Source organism: Nuphar pumila, chromosome 4 (genome assembly GCF_984573655.1).
Source record: "Nuphar pumila chromosome 4, dmNupPumi1.hap1.1, whole genome shotgun sequence".
In the NCBI taxonomy this organism is placed as follows: Eukaryota; Viridiplantae; Streptophyta; class Magnoliopsida; order Nymphaeales; family Nymphaeaceae; genus Nuphar; species Nuphar pumila.
In genome coordinates, this window is record NC_143252.1 from 117679540 (window position 1) to 117699691 (window position 20152).

At 35.5% G+C, this 20152-nt stretch overlaps 1 protein-coding gene across 1 annotated transcript; it reads right to left on the reverse strand.

Moving 5' to 3' along the window:
- Positions 1–487: 487 nt before the first annotated feature.
- On the reverse strand, positions 488–18326 carry LOC149840777 (Pyridoxal-5'-phosphate-dependent enzyme family protein). Its single transcript, XM_090004547.1, has 6 exons — positions 18030–18326; positions 17515–17557; positions 17049–17417; positions 12092–12221; positions 1665–1841; positions 488–774 (listed from the first exon to the last, which is right to left on the reverse strand). Exons 1-6 carry the CDS (start codon positions 18324–18326, stop codon positions 516–518), a joined length of 1275 nt encoding a protein of 424 aa, XP_089860673.1. The 3' UTR covers positions 488–515.
- Between the last annotated feature and the right edge of the window lie 1826 nt (positions 18327–20152).

Here is a 20152-nt window from a genome sequence, read left to right on the forward strand (position 1 = left end):
TACTGGATAGTTCCATACCTTCATTAGCACCAAACATTAGCCCTCTAAGAAATTACTAATTAGTTGACACCACCAAATAGTTTGAAAAAGTAGGACTAATAAATGTGTCGAACAATTTGTACAATATGAGCTCTTATCAAATCTCACCATAATATGGCCTAGAAGAGGGGAATGAAGAATACAATAAGGTTTGCATGTTTCCTGAAGCAAAGAACTCTTTCACATCTGTCCATTATAATGTACTGCAGAGCATTGACATGTCTAAGCAGCTGTATATATTGGCTGGTATTCATCCCAATAATTACTGAATCTAAACAGCTGCATTGACATGTCTCCAAGAATGAGGCATCTATACCATATCTGAAGACAAAAAAAACACCCAGGAAGCATGGAACATGCTGGAGTTCCTGTGTACCTAGCATGGAACATGGTCTTTTTTCTCCTGTGTACCAAGAGTTGAAACTGATAGGACCAGAAGATCCTTGTCAATGAGCATCCCACCTCACAAGAAGAAGCTACAGATTGGGGCTATCACCACCATGTTGCATTGCAGTGAAGTAGGACTTATACCTCTGTGCCAATCCAAACATTCCAAGGGTTCCCCCGGTATGCAGCATCACAATCAGAGCAGTGCCACTGCCACAAGTTTGTTCATGACACATGGAAGTTGCATGCTCCCAAGCAGCAAGAGTATACACAGGGTCAACCAAGACACCAGTTTGTTGTGCAATCTGTTGGCAAACCTCCAATTCTCCTTTCAACACATTACCAAATCTGCAGCAATTCAAGTTTAAATACAAATAACTTGAAAGAAACTATAGCATAAAGATACAGTGAGAAACATAGCTTAAAAGGAAATGACTAATCGAGTATAAAATGCAGGTGGTAACAATTAGTAAAAGGGATGGTAACAAAAAAGAATTTCAAATTAAACTGAAATTGGATTATTGACAAAGTAAAAAAGAGAAATTGAAAAGCAGAAACATGTTTCCAATAGCAGTCAAAATTCAATTCTTTGCCAAGAATGCATCGCGCAGTTTTTACACCATTTGTTTAACTAAAACATAAAGGTGTAAAGCTGCTTATTAACTCCAACCAGGAGTTACCAGGGGTTGGCTCTGTACAAGTTTAAACTCAAATCTTAATTCAGTTTGACTCAATCTAAGCTTGAATCAAAACCATTTTTAAAGCTTTCCCCTTATTTTATTTTCTTTATACATAATCATGTTCAAATCTTAAGATGGATGTTTTCATTGTATGGAGCTCCTCAATGTCTTCAGAACAAGAATTTGCATACCCAATCAGAACTTGGACAGAAACAATATTAAAAAAGAACTCATTAGCTCCAGCTAGCTCCAGTTCTTGTGTATCCAGACCAAGGGCCAACCTAGATCCATCCACACAAAACTCATCCAGTGTCAACCCAAATAAAGGAGGTAGACAATGACTAAAAGATGCTGAGCTGAATTAGGTGCATATGCAGTGGCAAAGTTGTATATTGTGAAACAACAAGCATGAATGCAAGAAAAAAGCCACATTCGCCATAGCACTTGAATAACATATAAGTTGTCTAGGAGCACAGCCAGAATAGTAAGAGAACAATTGCAGCAAGAGAAAATGCAGAATTAAATCACACATTACAGGTGCCCGGAGATATGACGCACTTTCGTGGAGAGAAACGCTTAACCCAGTTTACAACACCACCAGCATCGATCCTATTTGATAGAGGCAGAATATCCATCCCATAACACCTCACGAATTCTGTTATCAAGTGTTCTTCTTGTCTTCTATACCCTTCAATGGTATCAGCAAGCATTACTGCAGTCACTTCCCAAGGCAGTCTGTCATAAAAAATTGAAGAAACTGTAAGGAAGCAATCTTCAACACTAGAAGCAAAACCTAAGAGTTCATGATGACATGCATACATATACATACATACAGTTAAATATATATATAAATATATATATATATATATAATATATCTTAGTTCTCATAGGCGTTATATGGAGCCTAGGCGGTGAGCCCCTAAAAAGGCCTAGGTGGTACCCCAAATAAAAAAAATTAAAAAAAAAACATTCAAAATATGTAAACAAACTAATAAAATTAATAAGAAACATGTATACAACATAAAATCAATAAACAATAAGCAATAGATAAATAATAACATGTCGTCGAACACTGTAAAGCAATTATATTACATAACCTGCTCAAACAAATTAAAAATAAATTAACAATTGAATAAACAAACTATACAACTAATAATGTGAATGAACAATATATAAAAAATAAAATCATGTATACAAAAAAATTAACAACAATAGACATAATATAAGCAATAGACAAATAAAAATAAGAAATAAATAATTAAATAAACAAACCATGATGCAACTGATAACCTGCTCAAAAAAATTAAGAATAAATGAGCAATTAAATAACCAAACCATATAACTAACAATGTGAATAATGTTCAATAAACAATATACAAAAATAAAATTATGTATACAAAAAAATTAACAACAGATAAGAAGAAGAAATCAATCAAAACCTGCTCAATGCAAATAAAAGGCAAGTAGGCAACTACATAATTTAAACATAATTAAAGCCTTAACAATATTAAATTCGTATCCAAGTCATACTAACATGTTATAAGTCGTAACTAAACTACTAAGAGTTCATGATAACTAAAAACTAGCTTCTAGAGCCTACTTGTCAAACATCAAGACAATATTCCCTCAGTTCGCATCCAATTGTTGCTCGATGATCTCTTTATGTTGGGCCATTTTTTGGCAAGTGGGTTAACATCATCATCATCTTCAGAATTTGGAACAATGGTTAGAAGTCCTTCTTTGCATTCTTGCAATATTCTTCTTCGAATTGCTTCTAGTTCAGCAATAACATTAGCACGAAAAGTGATAGGAATGGATGAAGAATCACATGGATGTACATTTTGATGTAGACCTGCAATATGTTGCTTAAATCTATGCAGTCCACCATGAATAATATAACCACAAAACATATATTTCAATCTTAACCCTCTATTATCAATGCTTGTGCAGTATTGCCATGCAAGATCATCTCGTGAAGGAGCCATCGAAAAATCTAAAATAAAACACAACAAAAAATGTAAACATAATCAATCAACCACCAAATAAAAATATAGGTGTACAGATATTCAACAAGTTTACACACACATAACTAACTTAACTAAGTAAAAAAAAAATCAAGCAAGTGACTTAGATGTCATAGGCAGCAAATATGCAGCACATTCAAATATATTTGCAAATATAAAGACATACAACACTATAAGTGTATTCAAGTCTAAATGTAACGACCCCAACTCATACCCCTTGAAAATGCGATTTTTTTTTTAAACCATTGCAGAAATCTTCCCAAAAACCCGGAGCCTTTACAGTTTCACTCCCAATTGGATAAAACAACCAACCACAATAGAGGTTACACTTATCATCCCAAACCATAGCATCTCATTATTTATTAATCACGAAAGAAAGAGTATCTAACAATAATTGCAAAAGACATATCAGAGTTATTTAAATGACATAAAAGTAAATAAAGAAAAAGACTGAGCCACATTATCCCTCTGTGAACTGTCCAGCAAAAGTGTAACACTCATAGCTCTACCAGAAGTTAGTCGCTTCACTGATCCTCTGTGGCTGCGAAAAAACCATAAAAAGAGGGTGTCAGAAATCCGAAGAATTTTGCGTACGAATCCCTCTAATGAAATAAATGAGCATAAAGAATACAGATAAGATTTCATACAATAATTTAGAGGAATGCAATTATGACAATTACATAATTCAATTGAGCATTCATGCAATAAAGAGCATTTATTAAGCACGAAGGAACATTAATCAATAACAGAAATCACAATTTAAGTAAGCAAGACATTTAACATGCTTTAGGGAACAAATTATACATTCACCAACATTTAACAATTAAGAAAACAGATAAAATATGCATGATCTAATGCATAACAGGAATATGCATCATTTATATGCAATACATGAATATTTTATTATCTTTTCTTAAAGTTTTCATTTCCATATACATGCCCTATTAAATGCACACAATTTAGGTTCCTCTTTTTAATTACTGTTGCCCGCGGATACACCAAACGGGTAAAATTTTTCGAGGTCAAATAGGGTTCCCAGGGTAACTTAACACACAAGTTGTATTTTATTACTGGGTTTCAAACTTATCCCTCGACCGAATTACCTTCGAAACATTAGACCTTCATATCTAATGTCAGTACATCAGGGACCCTCCACACCCACAAGTGTCACTTTCTTGGTATACCAAAACAACAGTTGTGTTGAACACACCACCCCCAGGTCAAGTGGCGGACTCTCCCTAAAACCGTGGCAGGAGAAAGAACCTCAATATCAGGTTTAGAGGTAAACATTAGTGCACACGAAATCTTTTTTTTATTCTCGCAGTCGCCCAAAACTAAATCTCTAGGATTCTCATTCTTTCGATGAAAGATCTCAGAACATATATTACATTGTTCTTATTTATTATCTTTTTATTGAAAGCCCATTATTGAGTTTTGCAAATCAGCATGCAAAAGCAAAGGCAAAAGCTCGCATCTACCACTGCGAGAACCATCACGGGACTCCCGCCCATGGAAATACATAGAACAGTGCAATATAGTACAATCAAAATAAATGTAATTTTTGCGATGCATTTAAAATACATAAATAAAGAGAAAACCAAAGCTCAAGGCCCACCAGGCCCATGATGATTCATTTCGAACATCGATGCATCGTATGCAAAAATCATAACAATATGCAATTTATGCAATGATACCAACATGATTCCAAATGCACATTCATTCATACCAATTTAACAATGTGCATGAGCTACCACAGTCATATGCATGTGTTCATCATCCATGTAAAATTGCTTTCGTGTAATCACTTAACACACATGCATTCATTCATGATTCATAAGTACATGAGAACATTTATGCAGGATTGTACATGCTAAACACACATCGATTATTTCATGTATGCACATGCACTTGAAACCAATCCATAAATGTACGATAATTAAACGTGTCCCATAAATGTAGGCACATGAAACTTTTCATTCATAACATGTGTTAACATCCACACACATGAACATAACCCGGATCTAGAAATTGAATTTCAGGGTTGCACACATTCATATCATGTATGCACCACCTGTACCAAAACAAACTTTGTAATAACATGTTAACAGGCATGCATTCATATCCAACATGCTAAAATCAAACTAAAGCATAAGAAAGATTTCATTCATCAGATTAAGTCCACCGTACTTTAGCAAAAATCTAGAAAATAATCACATGACTAGGCACGTTCTTTTTAAGTGTACATGAGCACTTGGAATCACTTGAAATAGTATATTGCTAATGCGTATCGTATCAATTCCGACCATATGAAACCAAACCCCATTCTTTTATACACAACAAGCCAGCTTTAGTTTAATTAACAAGTCTTGAAATAAATTTAAAAAGCATAACTGAATACCCAATTTTTTTTTTTTTTTGAAGACCCAAACAGGCCCAGCCGACCAAGATCGGCTGGGTCTGGTCTGGGCAGACCCTGGCTGGATTGCATGCCAGGCCGAGCTAGCCAAGTCAGCCCAGCCAAAATATTACTTTTCACTAATATAAAGGACTACCCAAAAAAAACAAGGATCCAGTCCTAACTTAGAATATATAGTTAAATGACTTGGACATTTTAGTGTCATACAGATTTTCTAGCTGCTATAAAACAATCACCATAGAGATCCCTATACAGTATTTCTCTTTATGCTATGTCAAAATGCCTTAGTGACATCAATTTGATATCAGACAAATCCATGGCAAATGAAGACACCTTTGATGAGCATGATTGACAATCCAAAAGAGCAAGACAAAGGAACTATCCATTGGATAAGGCAGTAGACATCAAGTATGAGAATAGGTAGCATTTCCCATTGAAATCAACTTATAGCAAAAACAGACAAATCATGATTTCACATGCAAGTTCCAAGTGAACCAGCAATCTCGCTTTTTCATTTAGTCAGGCATGAAGACGTGCATTATTTAAAGGAAATACACATATAAAAGACATGATTATTAAAGAAAAAACTCATAAGAGAGTGAAAATCACAATACAGTTTTACACAGCGGAAGACATAAGAGACAAGAGTGTTAAAAGAAACATTAATTTTTCAAAAGATAATGCCAAGTGTCAAATACATACAATAGCCACTAGGGGCATACACATAAGAGATTTCTCTAATGAAATGCTTAAAAAAGCATGTAATAAAATATGCAAAATTTACAAAAAACAAAGTGCAAAAGCACATACAAGTCCAAGCATTGACAACATAAAGATACGAAGGCCCAATACAAGTACAAAAGTGCATAAGTACAAGTCCACTATGGGACAACACAAAGAGCCAACAAAGAGCAACATTAACAAGAAAAATATATATTCTTTAATGAGTATATGCTTGAAAAAGCATATACTTATACAAATTATGCAAGACAATTAACCATGCAACTAAAGCATAATGCAAAATGCATGAGAATATTTCGACAACCATTTCTCATAAAAGAGAAAATGAGTTTAGACAAATTACGAATAGATTTTAAAAAATTACATACATCATAATAAATGAATTTTGCAAATTAAAACACTAATTTAATCACCACAAGCAATCACCACTTAGGACTCCAAACCTCAAATATCAAGTATATCAGCAACTAGAACAAGAGCATAATCATCATGTCACTAAAGAGACAAAGACACACACGAAGGTGTGTATAAACATCTCTTGTCTACATATCATAACACTTAGAAACAAGTTCATCAGCGACTAAAACAAGAGCATAATGTCAACAAAAGGCTAAAATCACACATGAAGGTGTGAATAAATATCTCTTGTCTATATATAATTACACTCAAAAAACAAGTGTATCAGCGACTAGATCAAGAGTATAATGCCAACAATGGGCTAAAATCACACACGAAAGTGTGAATAAATATCTCTTGTCTATATATAATAACACTAAAAAAAATAAGTGTATCAGTGACTAGATCAAGAGTATAAAACCAACAATAGGCTAAAATCACACACGAAGGTGTGAACAAATATCTTTTGTTTATATATAATGACACTTAGATAAGAGGCATAAAAAGGAGAAGACACCTAAGGTAAGAAGGCTTGTAATGGAAACACACTAATGTCATGAATAAAAATATCAATTTTAACCATATTTCAAAACACCATGATTTCAGAAATAGATAGCCATCACAGATACACATAATTATAAGCATCCATAATAAAGACAATGGTAAAAAATAAATGAGTGATTCAACACACTCACAATCGGAGATCACGTAATTGTCAATTAAAGCCAAACTAAAAGTTGACAATCTAAAAAGACATAAAACAAGGTGCACACAACTCACCCTAACAAACATCTTTGATTCAACAATAACAAGGCCAAGGCCTCTTGCGGAGATTCAACTGTAGCGACCTTCTTTTCATAAGACCTCTTTAATTTTGGGCAGTAAGTCTTGACATGTCCCGATTCACGACAATAGTAGCAGATGATTTTTCTTATTTCAAAATCATTTCCTTGTTTTTCATCATTTATCCTCCCAAAGTGTGGAGGTTTGTATGAACGAACATGATTTTCCGTTCTAGATACTGCTAGAACCGAATCATCATCACTTTTGAAAATTCTTTTCTTGAGCCTATTCTCTTCCATACTTAACTCTTCTATTGTGTCTTCTATGGAAGAAACTTTTCCTCGATGAAGAAGAACGGATTTGGTTGATTCAAACTTTGATCTCAATACATTAATGAATTGAAAGAAATGTTTTGCATTCACTTGATTTTGACGGAGCTCTATGTCTTGTGGACAATGCCACTTTGGTTTAAGAAGGGCTAATTCTTCTCATAACTCGGACAAGCTATTGTAATATTCTCTAATACTCTTGTCCCCTTGCACCATATTATGAACTTTCTCTTGAAGATTGCATATGTGTGCAATATCCTTAAGAGAATACATTTCTGTAAGGTAATCCCAAGCATCGTTAGCATGTTCAAACTTTGCAAGACTTGAACATTTCTTTATGTCAACACTTGATATAAGCCAAGACATGATCTTGGCATGTCCCATTCTCCATCCCATCCACTTTTTTTCGTATGTGAAAATGGTTTTGACCCTTTCTACCTCTGTGAGAGGTATTTCTTTCTCTCCTTTATCCTTGGTGAGGATTAGTGTAGGTTCCATATCGGTTTCACCTACTAATCCCCATAATCCTTTTCCCCATACAAGATTCTTCATGATTGAAGCCCATGTGACATAATTAGAATCATTGAGTTTGATGGGCTTAATGGTGACATTATCATTGTCATCCATTTTACAATTTTGGAGAGAAAAGGAATAAGAAAAGGAAGAAAAAGGAAAGTAAAAAGAAGGATAAAGAAGAGGATACTCTACCACAAACAGTGAATACAAGTAACCCTCCAAGCTTTCCCCTCCAAGCTTTCAAGCCTTTCCACGATCTCAACTTCAAAGAAACTTTACTTCATTTTTAAAAACTTGAGTGGCACGCTTTTCAATGCACCAAAAGAACTTAGCTTGATTGCTTCCACCAATGGCTTTGATACCATGTAAGAAGATGAAGTCCACAAGCAAAAACTCTCAAAATACTCACAAAAAATATCTCTCACAAGAACCATAAAGGTTCACAAATAGTGTTCAATCACAATAACCACTAGGGTTCATACAAAATACCCAAAAAAGGGTATGCACAATGAAGAGGAGAAAAACGTATTTCATTAAGTGGGAGAAATCTCAATTCAAAAGATAATCTTACAAGGGGAAAAGCCCCCATATTTATAGATGATAAAGAAGAGCCGTTGAGGGAGTCGTTGGGCTCCCAATGGCTCTATTTAGAGCCGTTGGGAGTCCAACGACTCTCTCATAAAGTTGCTTTTTGACTTTTGGTCAAAAAGCAAAATGACTAAAAAGGCTAAAAAGGTCCTAATCCTATTTAGATTAATTCTATCCTAACTAAAGTACATAACTAGACTAAAAGAAAGGAAAAAGATTACATATGAGATACATATTTTTAACAGGTACAACAAGCGATGGCACGATGACGTGATGATATTAAGATCTCACTCTTTCCCTTATATTTGGCTCCTGAAGACATTTTGTAAGTTGGTATAAGGGTTTTTTTGAAATTTCACTTTTCGTGTAAACCTTAATTATTAAAAACCTCGTTTTGAATCTATAGGGTTTCAATGATTGTATGGAGATACAAATCCGTTGTGTAAAGGAAAGTTTGCCTGTAATGCACCCAAGATTTGTTAACTTATTATTTCAAACACCATTTTCCGCTGAACTGTCATTTTAAACTTTGAAAAATGATTGATTACAAAGCTTTCAAATTTTTCCTAAAAAGTTACAAATTTGGGATTTTGGGGCGTTACAAATCATCCTCACTAGGTAGAAGCTATGAAAGTTGAAGTAGATGCCCTCCGTATAGCCAAAGCTTGAGAAATAGTTAGTTTTTCCTTAAAAAAAACATAGGATGTTGATGGCTATTCAAAGTTAAAACTAAGAGTGATGGAACATTAAAAAGGTACAAAGCTAGTTTAGTGGCTAAGGGATACTCAAGAATATAGAATTGACTATGAGGAAACCTTTGTGACTATAGCTAGAATGACAAGTGTTAGGACTCTTATAACAGTAGTCTCGATTAAGAAATAACTAATTTACCAATTAGATATTAAGAATACATTTCTTAATGGGGACCTTAATGAAAAAGTGCACATGGATCTTCCACCCAAGTTAGACATTGAGGAAGGTAAAATACTTCGGCTTAAAAAAGTTTTATATGGTCTCAAGCAGGCTGCTAAAGCTCAGTATTAATATTTTAGCAAAGTTATGATTAATCTTGGTTTTATTTTTTGTTACACTAACACTGCTCTCTTTTTGTCAAGAATGTTGGGCCAAACATCATTATTTTACTATTATATGTAGATGACATGATTATTACTGGTAGTGATAGAAAAGAAGTTAAAGATATAAAAAATATTCTTAAAAATAATTTTGACATGTCTGATCTTGGCTTTCTAGGGTATTTCCTAGGTATCGAAGTTGTGTATTCTCCTCGGGGTATGTTTTATTTTAAATAAAATTGGCATTTGAGATTGTTGCCATGTTAGAATTGTCAAATAAAAAGGTTGTGGATACACCTGAAGTCATCAATACTAAACTGAGAGCTAATGATGGGATCCCTTTTGACAATCCAACTGTGTATAGATAGTTGATTGGATCCCTTGTCTACTACTCAACTTGACATAGCACATGTGGTACACAATGCCAATCAATTTCAACAAGCACCCACTTCAGTTCATATGAGTGTGGTCATGTGGATCATCTGATACATCAAGGGCACTTTAACTAAAGGATTATTCATCTCCTCTTTTTTTGTCTAAATTTGATTGTTTATATTGATTCAGATTGGGAAGCAATCCTAATGATCGTATTTCTACTATAGATTATTATATTTTTTTGGCAGCTCCCTTATTTCTTAGAGGTGCAAGAAACAACAAAAGGTGTCGCTCTCTTCCACTGAAGACGACTACCGTGCAATGAAAACTACTACCTTAGAGATTGGTAGAGAAGTCTCCTGAAGGACATGAGCATTATCATCTCTACTCCATCGAAGATGTGTTGCGACAACAAGAGTGTTATCTACATCGCTAGCATCACACCCATGAGCGCACGAAGCACATAGCGATGGATTGTCACTATGTTCGCGAAGAGTTTCTTAGAGACACCACTGAGCTTTCCTATGTAACATCTGAATACCAAATTGTGAACTTCTCCAAAGCATTGTTGGCACCTCGCTTCTCCTTTCTCCTTAACAAACTCTCATTTAGGTGTTATATATATATATATATATATATATATATGTGTGTGTGTGTGTGTGTGTGGTTTATTAGAATATATTTTAGGTAAATATGTACTTTTATTTCTTTTCATTTTGTGTTTTATTTTTATGTAATTACCCCTTTTATAAGGGGCATTTTAGTTCACTTAGCTAGCAGTTAGGCTAGACCCAATGGCTAGCTCTCACACCCATCTCTTCTCTTTTGTATAAATAGGTGTTTGGCCCTTTAGTGCTTGTGTATGCTCTTGAGTGTTTCCTTCTAGCCCTTAGTGGCTTATGTGCTTCATGTCACTTAGTGGACTTGTGTGTGTGTGTGTGTGTGCAAACCCTTTCCTTGTTTCATTCCACATATATATTGAAATCAGTAGATCCTAGCCAGTCTTATCTCCTAACCATCCCAACAGCTTAAAAAAGCATAGTTATAGGTGTTTTCTTAATCTGAATTTACATATATGTTCTATATAGCTTAGTAGAAACCATGCACTAGATGAGGTATCTTTTATTTTCAGATGCATTTCTAGTTCGATCAAAGATCCGCAAATACGAACATCTAATATTGCACTATAACTTGGTGACAAAAAATTCAAATTTACTGGTTAAATTGGTTTTATCCAAATCTTACTTTTAATAAATAAGCATTTATAAACACATCTGCAGGCTCAGATTAAGGAAGAACACTGCAACTATGATTTTTCAAAGTGGTTATATATATATATAATACAGTGGAGTTCAAGTTGAGAGAAGTTCTAGTAGCAGTTACAAGTCGGGATTATTCAAAGCAGAGAACAAGTTCAGCTTGTTCGTGATTAGCCTTCAGAAGTATCATCCATGCTTGTACGGTGATAACTTCAGGCTTCAGCAAGTCCTTGCAGATTTCCTACTTAATGCAGTGCAGTTTTCCCAGTCATCTGATGGACAGGTTATATTTAAGATTATTTCAAGAAAGAGACATATAGGCACTGACGTTTAAGTCATCCATCTAGAATTCAGGTGTATATTTTTCCTCAGAAAAGCCTTTTTTGCACCTTACAATTTAGATTTAAATAACATTCATGAGAGAAATTTTTAGCAGCAACATTGCATCATGAATGCTAGTAAATCAAATATAAGTAGAACATTACCCAAAAAGCAGTGCACCTAATCTCAGTCCAACTGCCGTTGTGCCCGTCCCAGCATCAACAATAACCTTTACTTTATGTGCCATTCCAAATAAAGAAGGTTGAGACAGATATCTTACAAGCCTAATTAAACCTACAAGATTGGTCATTGAAATTCGTATAAGGATCTAGCAACTTAGGTTAGCAAAAATAATATGTGATATTGTTTGAATTTTGAAGCTACAAATATCACAATACTACAAAATCAGGCAGCACAATGATTTGGGAAATACATGGATCAAGATAAAGAAATTTTTATGTGTATTCCTAAACCATATAAATTAAACATGCTTCCAATTGTGAATTCTTCTGATTTATGTGATAAAATTCACTTCAAGAAGAAAAAAATGAAAAGAACCTCATTCTCGCATTATTAAATTTTAATTCTCCTCAAAAATTTGGGGTGCAGTTAGTCTACCTACTTTACTAGCACATAACTAATTGTAGCATATGACCACCAAAGAAAAGTTGATAATAAGAAATGTAAGATGAAAATGGTACATTAGATAAAACAACTGCAGAACTATATTGCATAAAAAGCTCGGTGTGAGTGCCTTACAAGGCCCGAGAAATATTAGCAAAATAATATATATATGAATAACATTTGGTAATGGTAACATGAGATATAAAAGCCTCTTTTTTTTGTCTTTCATGAAACTAACCTTATAGATGTGATCTACATGTTTTGCTTAGTGGGAATCGGTTCTTGAATCGTCCAATTACGACAAGTAGGCAGGTTTTTATAAGGCATCAAAAATACACGGCAGACAGTGTGTGATACTTTCCCAGGTCACAAAATCATGTTTTTTCATCGAAAAAACATGATCCAAAAGCCAGTATCTACTATTTTGAACCTATGTCACACGGACTCTGCTAGGGGGTCGACGCACTCGCGTCGACACGCCCCGACATGGGTGCGGACATGGGTGCAGCTTCGGACACGGGGCGGACACGATCAATGAAGAGTCGGACTCGGTCAACGCACCGGAGTCGAGTCTATCCACGTTTTGGACTCGATCAACGTTGACCGAGTCTATATTCGTTCATTTTTTAGGGCAAAAAACTAAAAAAAATGATTTTATATATATATATAATTGTGTTGTGTGCACAGTCACAGACTGTGCTGTGCTGTGTGCACAGTCACAGTCTGTGTTGTGTACACAGTCACAGACTGTGCACTTTTTTTAAAAATATATATAAATATATATATATAGCCGAGTCCCCGTGTCCAAAAATTTTGAAACTGCGCCGCACCCGTGTCACACCCGCACCCATGTGACATAGTTTTGAACATGTTGAATCCATCCATGGGGTCAGATTAGATAAAAAAACCACGACATAGAGATCTAGAGGCGTTTGTACATAATGGCGTCATTACCAAATGTTATCCCATATGTGTGTGCGTGTGCGTGTGTGTATATATATATATATTAGTAATGTTATGGTGCTCTGGGAGCACCTACACCCATATACTAGCAATCATAAATGTAGGTTGCATTTTCTCAATCAGACCTAGATATATTCAACATAGTTTATTTGATAGGAATCATGCTATGGGTCATGTTTTTTGGATATACAAATAGGGTTTTTTTAAGTCTTAAATTCTGGTACATTGTGAGCCATTGATTTTTGAAGATATTAAAAAACCAACATGTATGCCATAATCACATGATCTAAAACTTGTTTTCTACTAAAAAAGGCATGCAGATCATATCTATAGGGTCTGATGATTCTGATCAACAAAAAACTCTCAAGAATTTTGAAAATTTAAAGCTTCTATTAGGTGGGAGTAGGTGCTCCCGTATCACCCTATCATTACTATATATATATATATATATATATATATATATATATATATATATATGTGTGTGTGTGTGTGTGTGTGTGTGTGTGTGTGTGTGTATTCAACACCATCTAACAAAAGTACGTGAAAATTACATGACAATGGATTACTCACTTAATAGGCACACAATCATAGAGATTAACTTGAAGCATTAAGGGCATGTTTGGAAGCAGGAAAATAGTAGAAAAGAAAAAAATAACTTTTCCATCCTTTCCAAACATGAGAAAATTTTTGAAAGGTAAATACTCATTAGGGGTATTTTTGCCTTCTCACAGATTTGTAATAGGTTGTGCTCATTAGGTGCACAACAGTCTTTTTATTTCTTTTTGTACAAACTAGGTTTTTAGTCTATTGTTGAGGGCATTATGGTAATCCACACAGAGAGTCATTGGGACCTCCCCAACGGCTCTATTTCTAGCCGTTGGGCAGTGTCCCAATAGCTCTATGGCCCCTTTGTTGTGTATAAATAGGGGTATTACCCCTATTGTAATGTTAATGCTTTCTCAAGCATTTTGTTATATAAAATCCTATATTTTTAAGTGTTCTTGGCCCTTAAGTGGCCTATGTGCATGTGTTTTTTGTGTTGACCCCATAAGTGGTCTTGAAGCTCTTTGATATTGTGTTTTTGTAAGCCGATAAGAGGCATCGTCTTGCATTCTCTTTCTCATTTCATTACAACACCTTCCCTATATGTGGATCCTGAACACAACAAAATCGAGGGTGAACTAAAAAATAACATTGTTGTCCTTAGAAATTTTTTATATTGAAAGTAAGTTTTTCTTGATTTTAGGAACATGAAAGATATCATTAAGCTCAAAGTGAAGTATATTCAAACTTGTCCTATCTCCAATCTTCACAGCATCTGCTCCTTGATATTGTGCGTGAATGGACAAATTGTTGAGGTCACTGGTTACATGGTGAGTTGCACTAGTGTCAGGATACCAGGTATCATCCCAAAAGAGGAGCATTGAGTGTAGAGGCATGATAAGCTTGTGGAGCAGAATTTTTAGCGTGCAGCAGATTAGTATATTAATAGCATGTTCTTGTCGAGTGCCCTATTTTCTCATATATCTGGCACAACATGATTTTCACGTTCAGGATTTTCTTGTGACTGTTGTTGGTTAGGATTGAAGTTTGTCGGGGACCGACCACCACCTCTTCTATTTCAAAATTGATTACCACCTTTCTAACCCCTTCCATGACCTCCAAAATTCTGTCGAGTTGTGACATTGGCAATAGGGCTGCTCTAATCTGAGTTTTGATCTTCAAGCTCATGAAGATTACCTTCTTGAACTAGCAAAGGGCCATGGATATCATCCAAAAAAACAGGATCACACCTGGTTTCTGTGGTAGTATTAAAAGGCAGATATTCGGCAGATAGACCTCTCAAGATATGCATTATAAGATCGCCCCATGTGACTGGTTTAGAGGTTATGGCCAGCTGATGAGCAATGGCCTTAGCCTTTTGAACAAACTCATCAATAGACATAGGGCCTTTTTTGAGATCATACAGCTGGGTCTTTAGCAAGTGGGTAGTCAGCATATGCCTTCTTCAAGGCATTCCAAATAGCAAAAGAAGAGTTGAGACCAACAACTTGTCCAAGAACCAGCTCTGAGAGAGAAGACAAATCGAGCTTAATAAAAGCCCATCACGTCGTAACCACTCAAGATATTCTAGATTTAGCATAACTGAATCTCGTTTAAACTTGAATGGAGCAGGCTTACTACCATTAACATGTCCTAACAGATCGTAAGTAATGAGCACAAGAGTAAACTGTGACTCCCAAAGGAGATAATTTTCTCCATTCAACCTTATACACAAGAAATGATGCAGATTATTTGGATTCTGCAGCAGTGGAAGTGAAGAAGACATACCTGATTCAGTTGATTCGGAAGCAGCCATGGAAACACTAAATGAGATATGAAGAAAGCTCACTAAAGCTCGGATACCATATAAAAAATATCAGAGATAAGAGGAAAGAGTAGAACATGACACTTTTACGTGGTTTGGCCTGAATGACCTACGTCCACATCCTTAATGGCTTCTCAACTCTTTTCAGCCATAGTTCCACCATGATCTTTATATTTACACTTGGAAGCAGGTTTACATATTTTAGAAATTTGTTTTCTTAAGTTTTATTCATCTACAAGAAGACTATGCCGATGTATAGGATTAGCCAGCAAAGTCTTTCTTTTCTTGAGAGTCCTTCACACCTCCATTAGAAACCTTCTCTCTTTCTAATTCTTTGACACCTTCAGCTATAGGAAATTTTTCACCGTTGGTAACTTTCTTCACTAAATTTCCTTCTTCTTGCATGACATGTTTTCTTGATTGAGAGAAACCTCCAGAATTGGTAAGACATCCAACAGGTATAGAACCATCCAGATTTGTAGCTTGCTTTCCAATACTTTCATCATGAGTTTGCACCAATTCAACTAGGAAAGGAAGCAAAATCTCATGCAGACCTCTTGACTTAAGCTTTTTTCTCAAAATTATTTGTATCTGGTCACTCTTTCTTTTGACCATTTTGTAGATTAAAAATTTTTCAACTTTTGAATATATTCTCCCAAAGAATTGTGTATTCAGGCCCTGCTTGGGTGAACTCCTAAATGGTTATATATGGCTACAGATCACATGCCATTATTATCTCTTCTAATTTTAGTTACAACTTTACTCTTGCGTTGTGTTATAATGCTATTTATATGCATCTTAGCTTCTCCATTTCATGAGAGAATGTTATCTTTCAGAAAGTTAAAATGTGACCTCCACCTAGTGAGTCATCCATTTCTAGTATAAACAATTCAATTGAAATCAATGAAAGGCAGGCAGAAATTGGGAAATAAATTTGAGAATAGTCCTGAAATGTGGACAGTATGCATTTTTGATAAAGATATAAAAACGTTCAGCGATTTAGATGGGCATCGTAGCTGCTAACTGCACTGATCAAAAAGTCACGTAATGGATCTGCAATTTTCTGCATGAATATGCAAATAACATTTGTGTTTATTTGTGTGGGATGAGTTGATGTGTGTGTATGGCACGTGATGTACATGTGTTTTGTCTGTGGTAAGATGTACCTAGCAATGCTACAGCATCTCCAGCACCTTCCTTTATGATGACAACTTTTCGGGGACTTCCTTCAGCAGTATCTTGTGTGAAAATATCTTGGTTGATAAAATCCCTCGATGAGAAATTTACTCCATCAGCTCTATGATGCCCTGGAGATACACCCACAATATCACTCAATGACAACACACATCCACTCTTACCCGCAACTAGGTCAGCATTTCTTGATAACATTTCATCTCTATTTGCATATACTGATGTCGGTACATACGTAACATTGCCGTACATTGTGGATATCAAATTGTACCCTGTAGAGACTTCAGGTTGCCATCCCCGCAAAAGTAAATGTGATCGTATTCCTTTCTCTGCACAAGAAACAGCTGCATAGCTTGCAAGTCAGTATTTTCTATCCATCTTCAGTAAATCTATCCATACTATATATAATCATTCAAGAAACCCTTGGTCACATATCATTACCTACAGCAGCAGCATGGGCACTTTGACAGCCTCCACACGTAACCTAAAAGTTTCCCAATGCATGTGCTGTTCAAAAACTTCATACTTAAAACGAATGTAGTTATTGAGAACCAATCCTGAAATACTAAATCAGTAATCTAATGTTCCTCAGGTAACCAACCAAGGCAATTAGTAGATCATGCAACTAGAAACAAGTGCAAACCTGATATTACAATTATCATAACAACCAACACATGAAATCAAGGAAAATAGAATAATGCTCAACAAATTATTCGCACTCTGGAAACTTTACATAAGGCAGAGGTCGGTTTCTTGGGGTGTGGTAGCGGAAAAGTCGACAGATAAGTCAGCCTCACTGTCACTCTACAGAACCGTACACCTCAAACGGCTCCTGAATCCATTCTTTTCGAAGAGATTGGATCATTTTCCTCATTCGAGAACATCCTCCCTTCTACCACTCCATCCAAACGAGTACAAGAAGGTACTGTGGCTAACATGAAGGAAGTTTATCTTACCACATCTGTCACAGAATGAGCTTCTAGAAGAGGGAGTACAGCATCTAGTTTCCTTGCTTTATTGCCATTAACAAATGGGTGTAACAGATCATCCCTGACCACAAAAAAGGAAGGCTCTAAACTGCGTTCCTCGATCAGATCATCACCCAAGTGCGGACAGGTATCATTCAGGAAAGAAAACCCATTTGCTGGTTGCGCCGCCCTCTGCTGACCTTTCATCTCAGACACTGATATTTTATGAATCCTAGTACCAGGATGAAGCAGAGTCCATTGTCTGTTAAGCAGTTCAGACAGCATGTTCTCTTCACAATGCTTGTAATTTGGGTTGCACTGCTATTGAAACAGATGCTCATCAGACTTTATATAATTTGAACTGGAATTCGTGATAGTGATCAAACATGAATGAGAAGAAAATGAGTTAATGTATCCCTGTGATTTGGGTAAATTTGAATGTTAGAGACAGTGAAATGAATCCAAATTTTTTGGGTGATGCCATTCTAGGTAATGCTCACGGTGAAGGATGAGAAACGTGACCAAAGGAACTACCAACAACAATTAAGTCAGAATTAAATTTTCAGAATGACTTTCAGAGAAGCATCAAAAGTTCGTTTAGATAAAAAACACTAAGTGGGATTGGTCACGAATGAGGGTAACAAGCTTGCATCTCAATCTTCGTGATAAAACAAAATTTGAAAAGAAAAAAAGGGTCCCCAATGACTCGGAGTTGTCACTTGCAAAAAGCACAAGAGAAACAGATGGAAAAGAAAACGATGGAAGGGAAGGAATGGTCGGGGGAGGGGGGCACCTGTGAGGAATAGCTTGATTGTGGGAGCAGCCTGGAGCGAGTCCCGTTTTGGATAAAGCTGGTCGCAACGTGCTTTCCCCATACATGATACTGCATACTCTCTCTCTCTCTCTCTCTCTCTCTCTCTCTCTCTCTCTCTCTCTCTCTCTCTCTATATATATATATATATATATATATATATATATATATATATATATATATACGTTTCGAATCAAGGTCGAAAGCCAGTGTATGACCCTAAAGAAGCGGTGGCCTTAGGTCTAGGGCTGGTAAATGAGCCCAACTAACCGAACAAAGGGCGCTTGGCTTGTTTCTTGTGTCGAGCGAGCTTGAGCTCATGAAAAGCCCGAGATAAATGAGCCGAAACGAGTAAGCTCATCTACAAAAAAAATATATTTTTATAAAAGTTACAAACAATAGAATTTGGACCCTAAACTTACTATGCCAAGCTCAAACTCGCTTATTTACAAAATAAATAATCGAGAATTGTACAAGTAATTTGACATATTTTTTGAAATGCTTTATAATTTTCAATATTCTTTTCATATCCAAAATTGTAAATAATCAACTTTAGAATAACCTTTTTACCCTTTGCATGCGCGAAACTCATGAAGTTCATGTGAAATATCACTCAGTGTTGCAAACTCTCACTTAAAATGAGGTCAGATATTTTTTTTGCAGATATTACGAATTTTGCGTAATAATACTTGCGAACATCCTATCAAACTCGAACAAAATTAAGAAGTCCACCTATATTTTTATGCTACATATATTTTATTGTGTAAACTTTCTCATCCTCACCTATATTGTTCATTGTTTGCATCTCTAGAAGGAATAATATATCTTACATAGGACATTTCTCCTCAACTCCTGATCAGATCAAGGTAATCTTGGTAGTAATGTAAAAGTATTTTGTTTAGTTTATTTGTTTATTTTTGTGTTTTTTCGGAATCCTTCATTTTCTGAGTTGGCCCAGATGGTATACCTATTGAGGCTTTGGAAATGCTTGGGAGAGAAAGGTTTAGAATGGTTGACAAATCTTTTTAACAAGATTTGGTGGACAAATAAGATGCCTAATGAGTGGAGGAAGAGTACTTTGGTGCCTCTATATAAGAATAAGGGTGATATACAAGATTGCACAAACTATCGTGGTATAAAACTCATGAGTCATACTATGAAACTTTGGAAGAGGGTGATTGAGTCTAGGTTGAGGAAGATTGTCATGATATCAGAGAATCAATTTGGTTTTATGCCTGAAAGGTCAACTATGGAAGCTATACATCTTCTTAGACAACTTATTGAGAGAAATAGAGAGAGG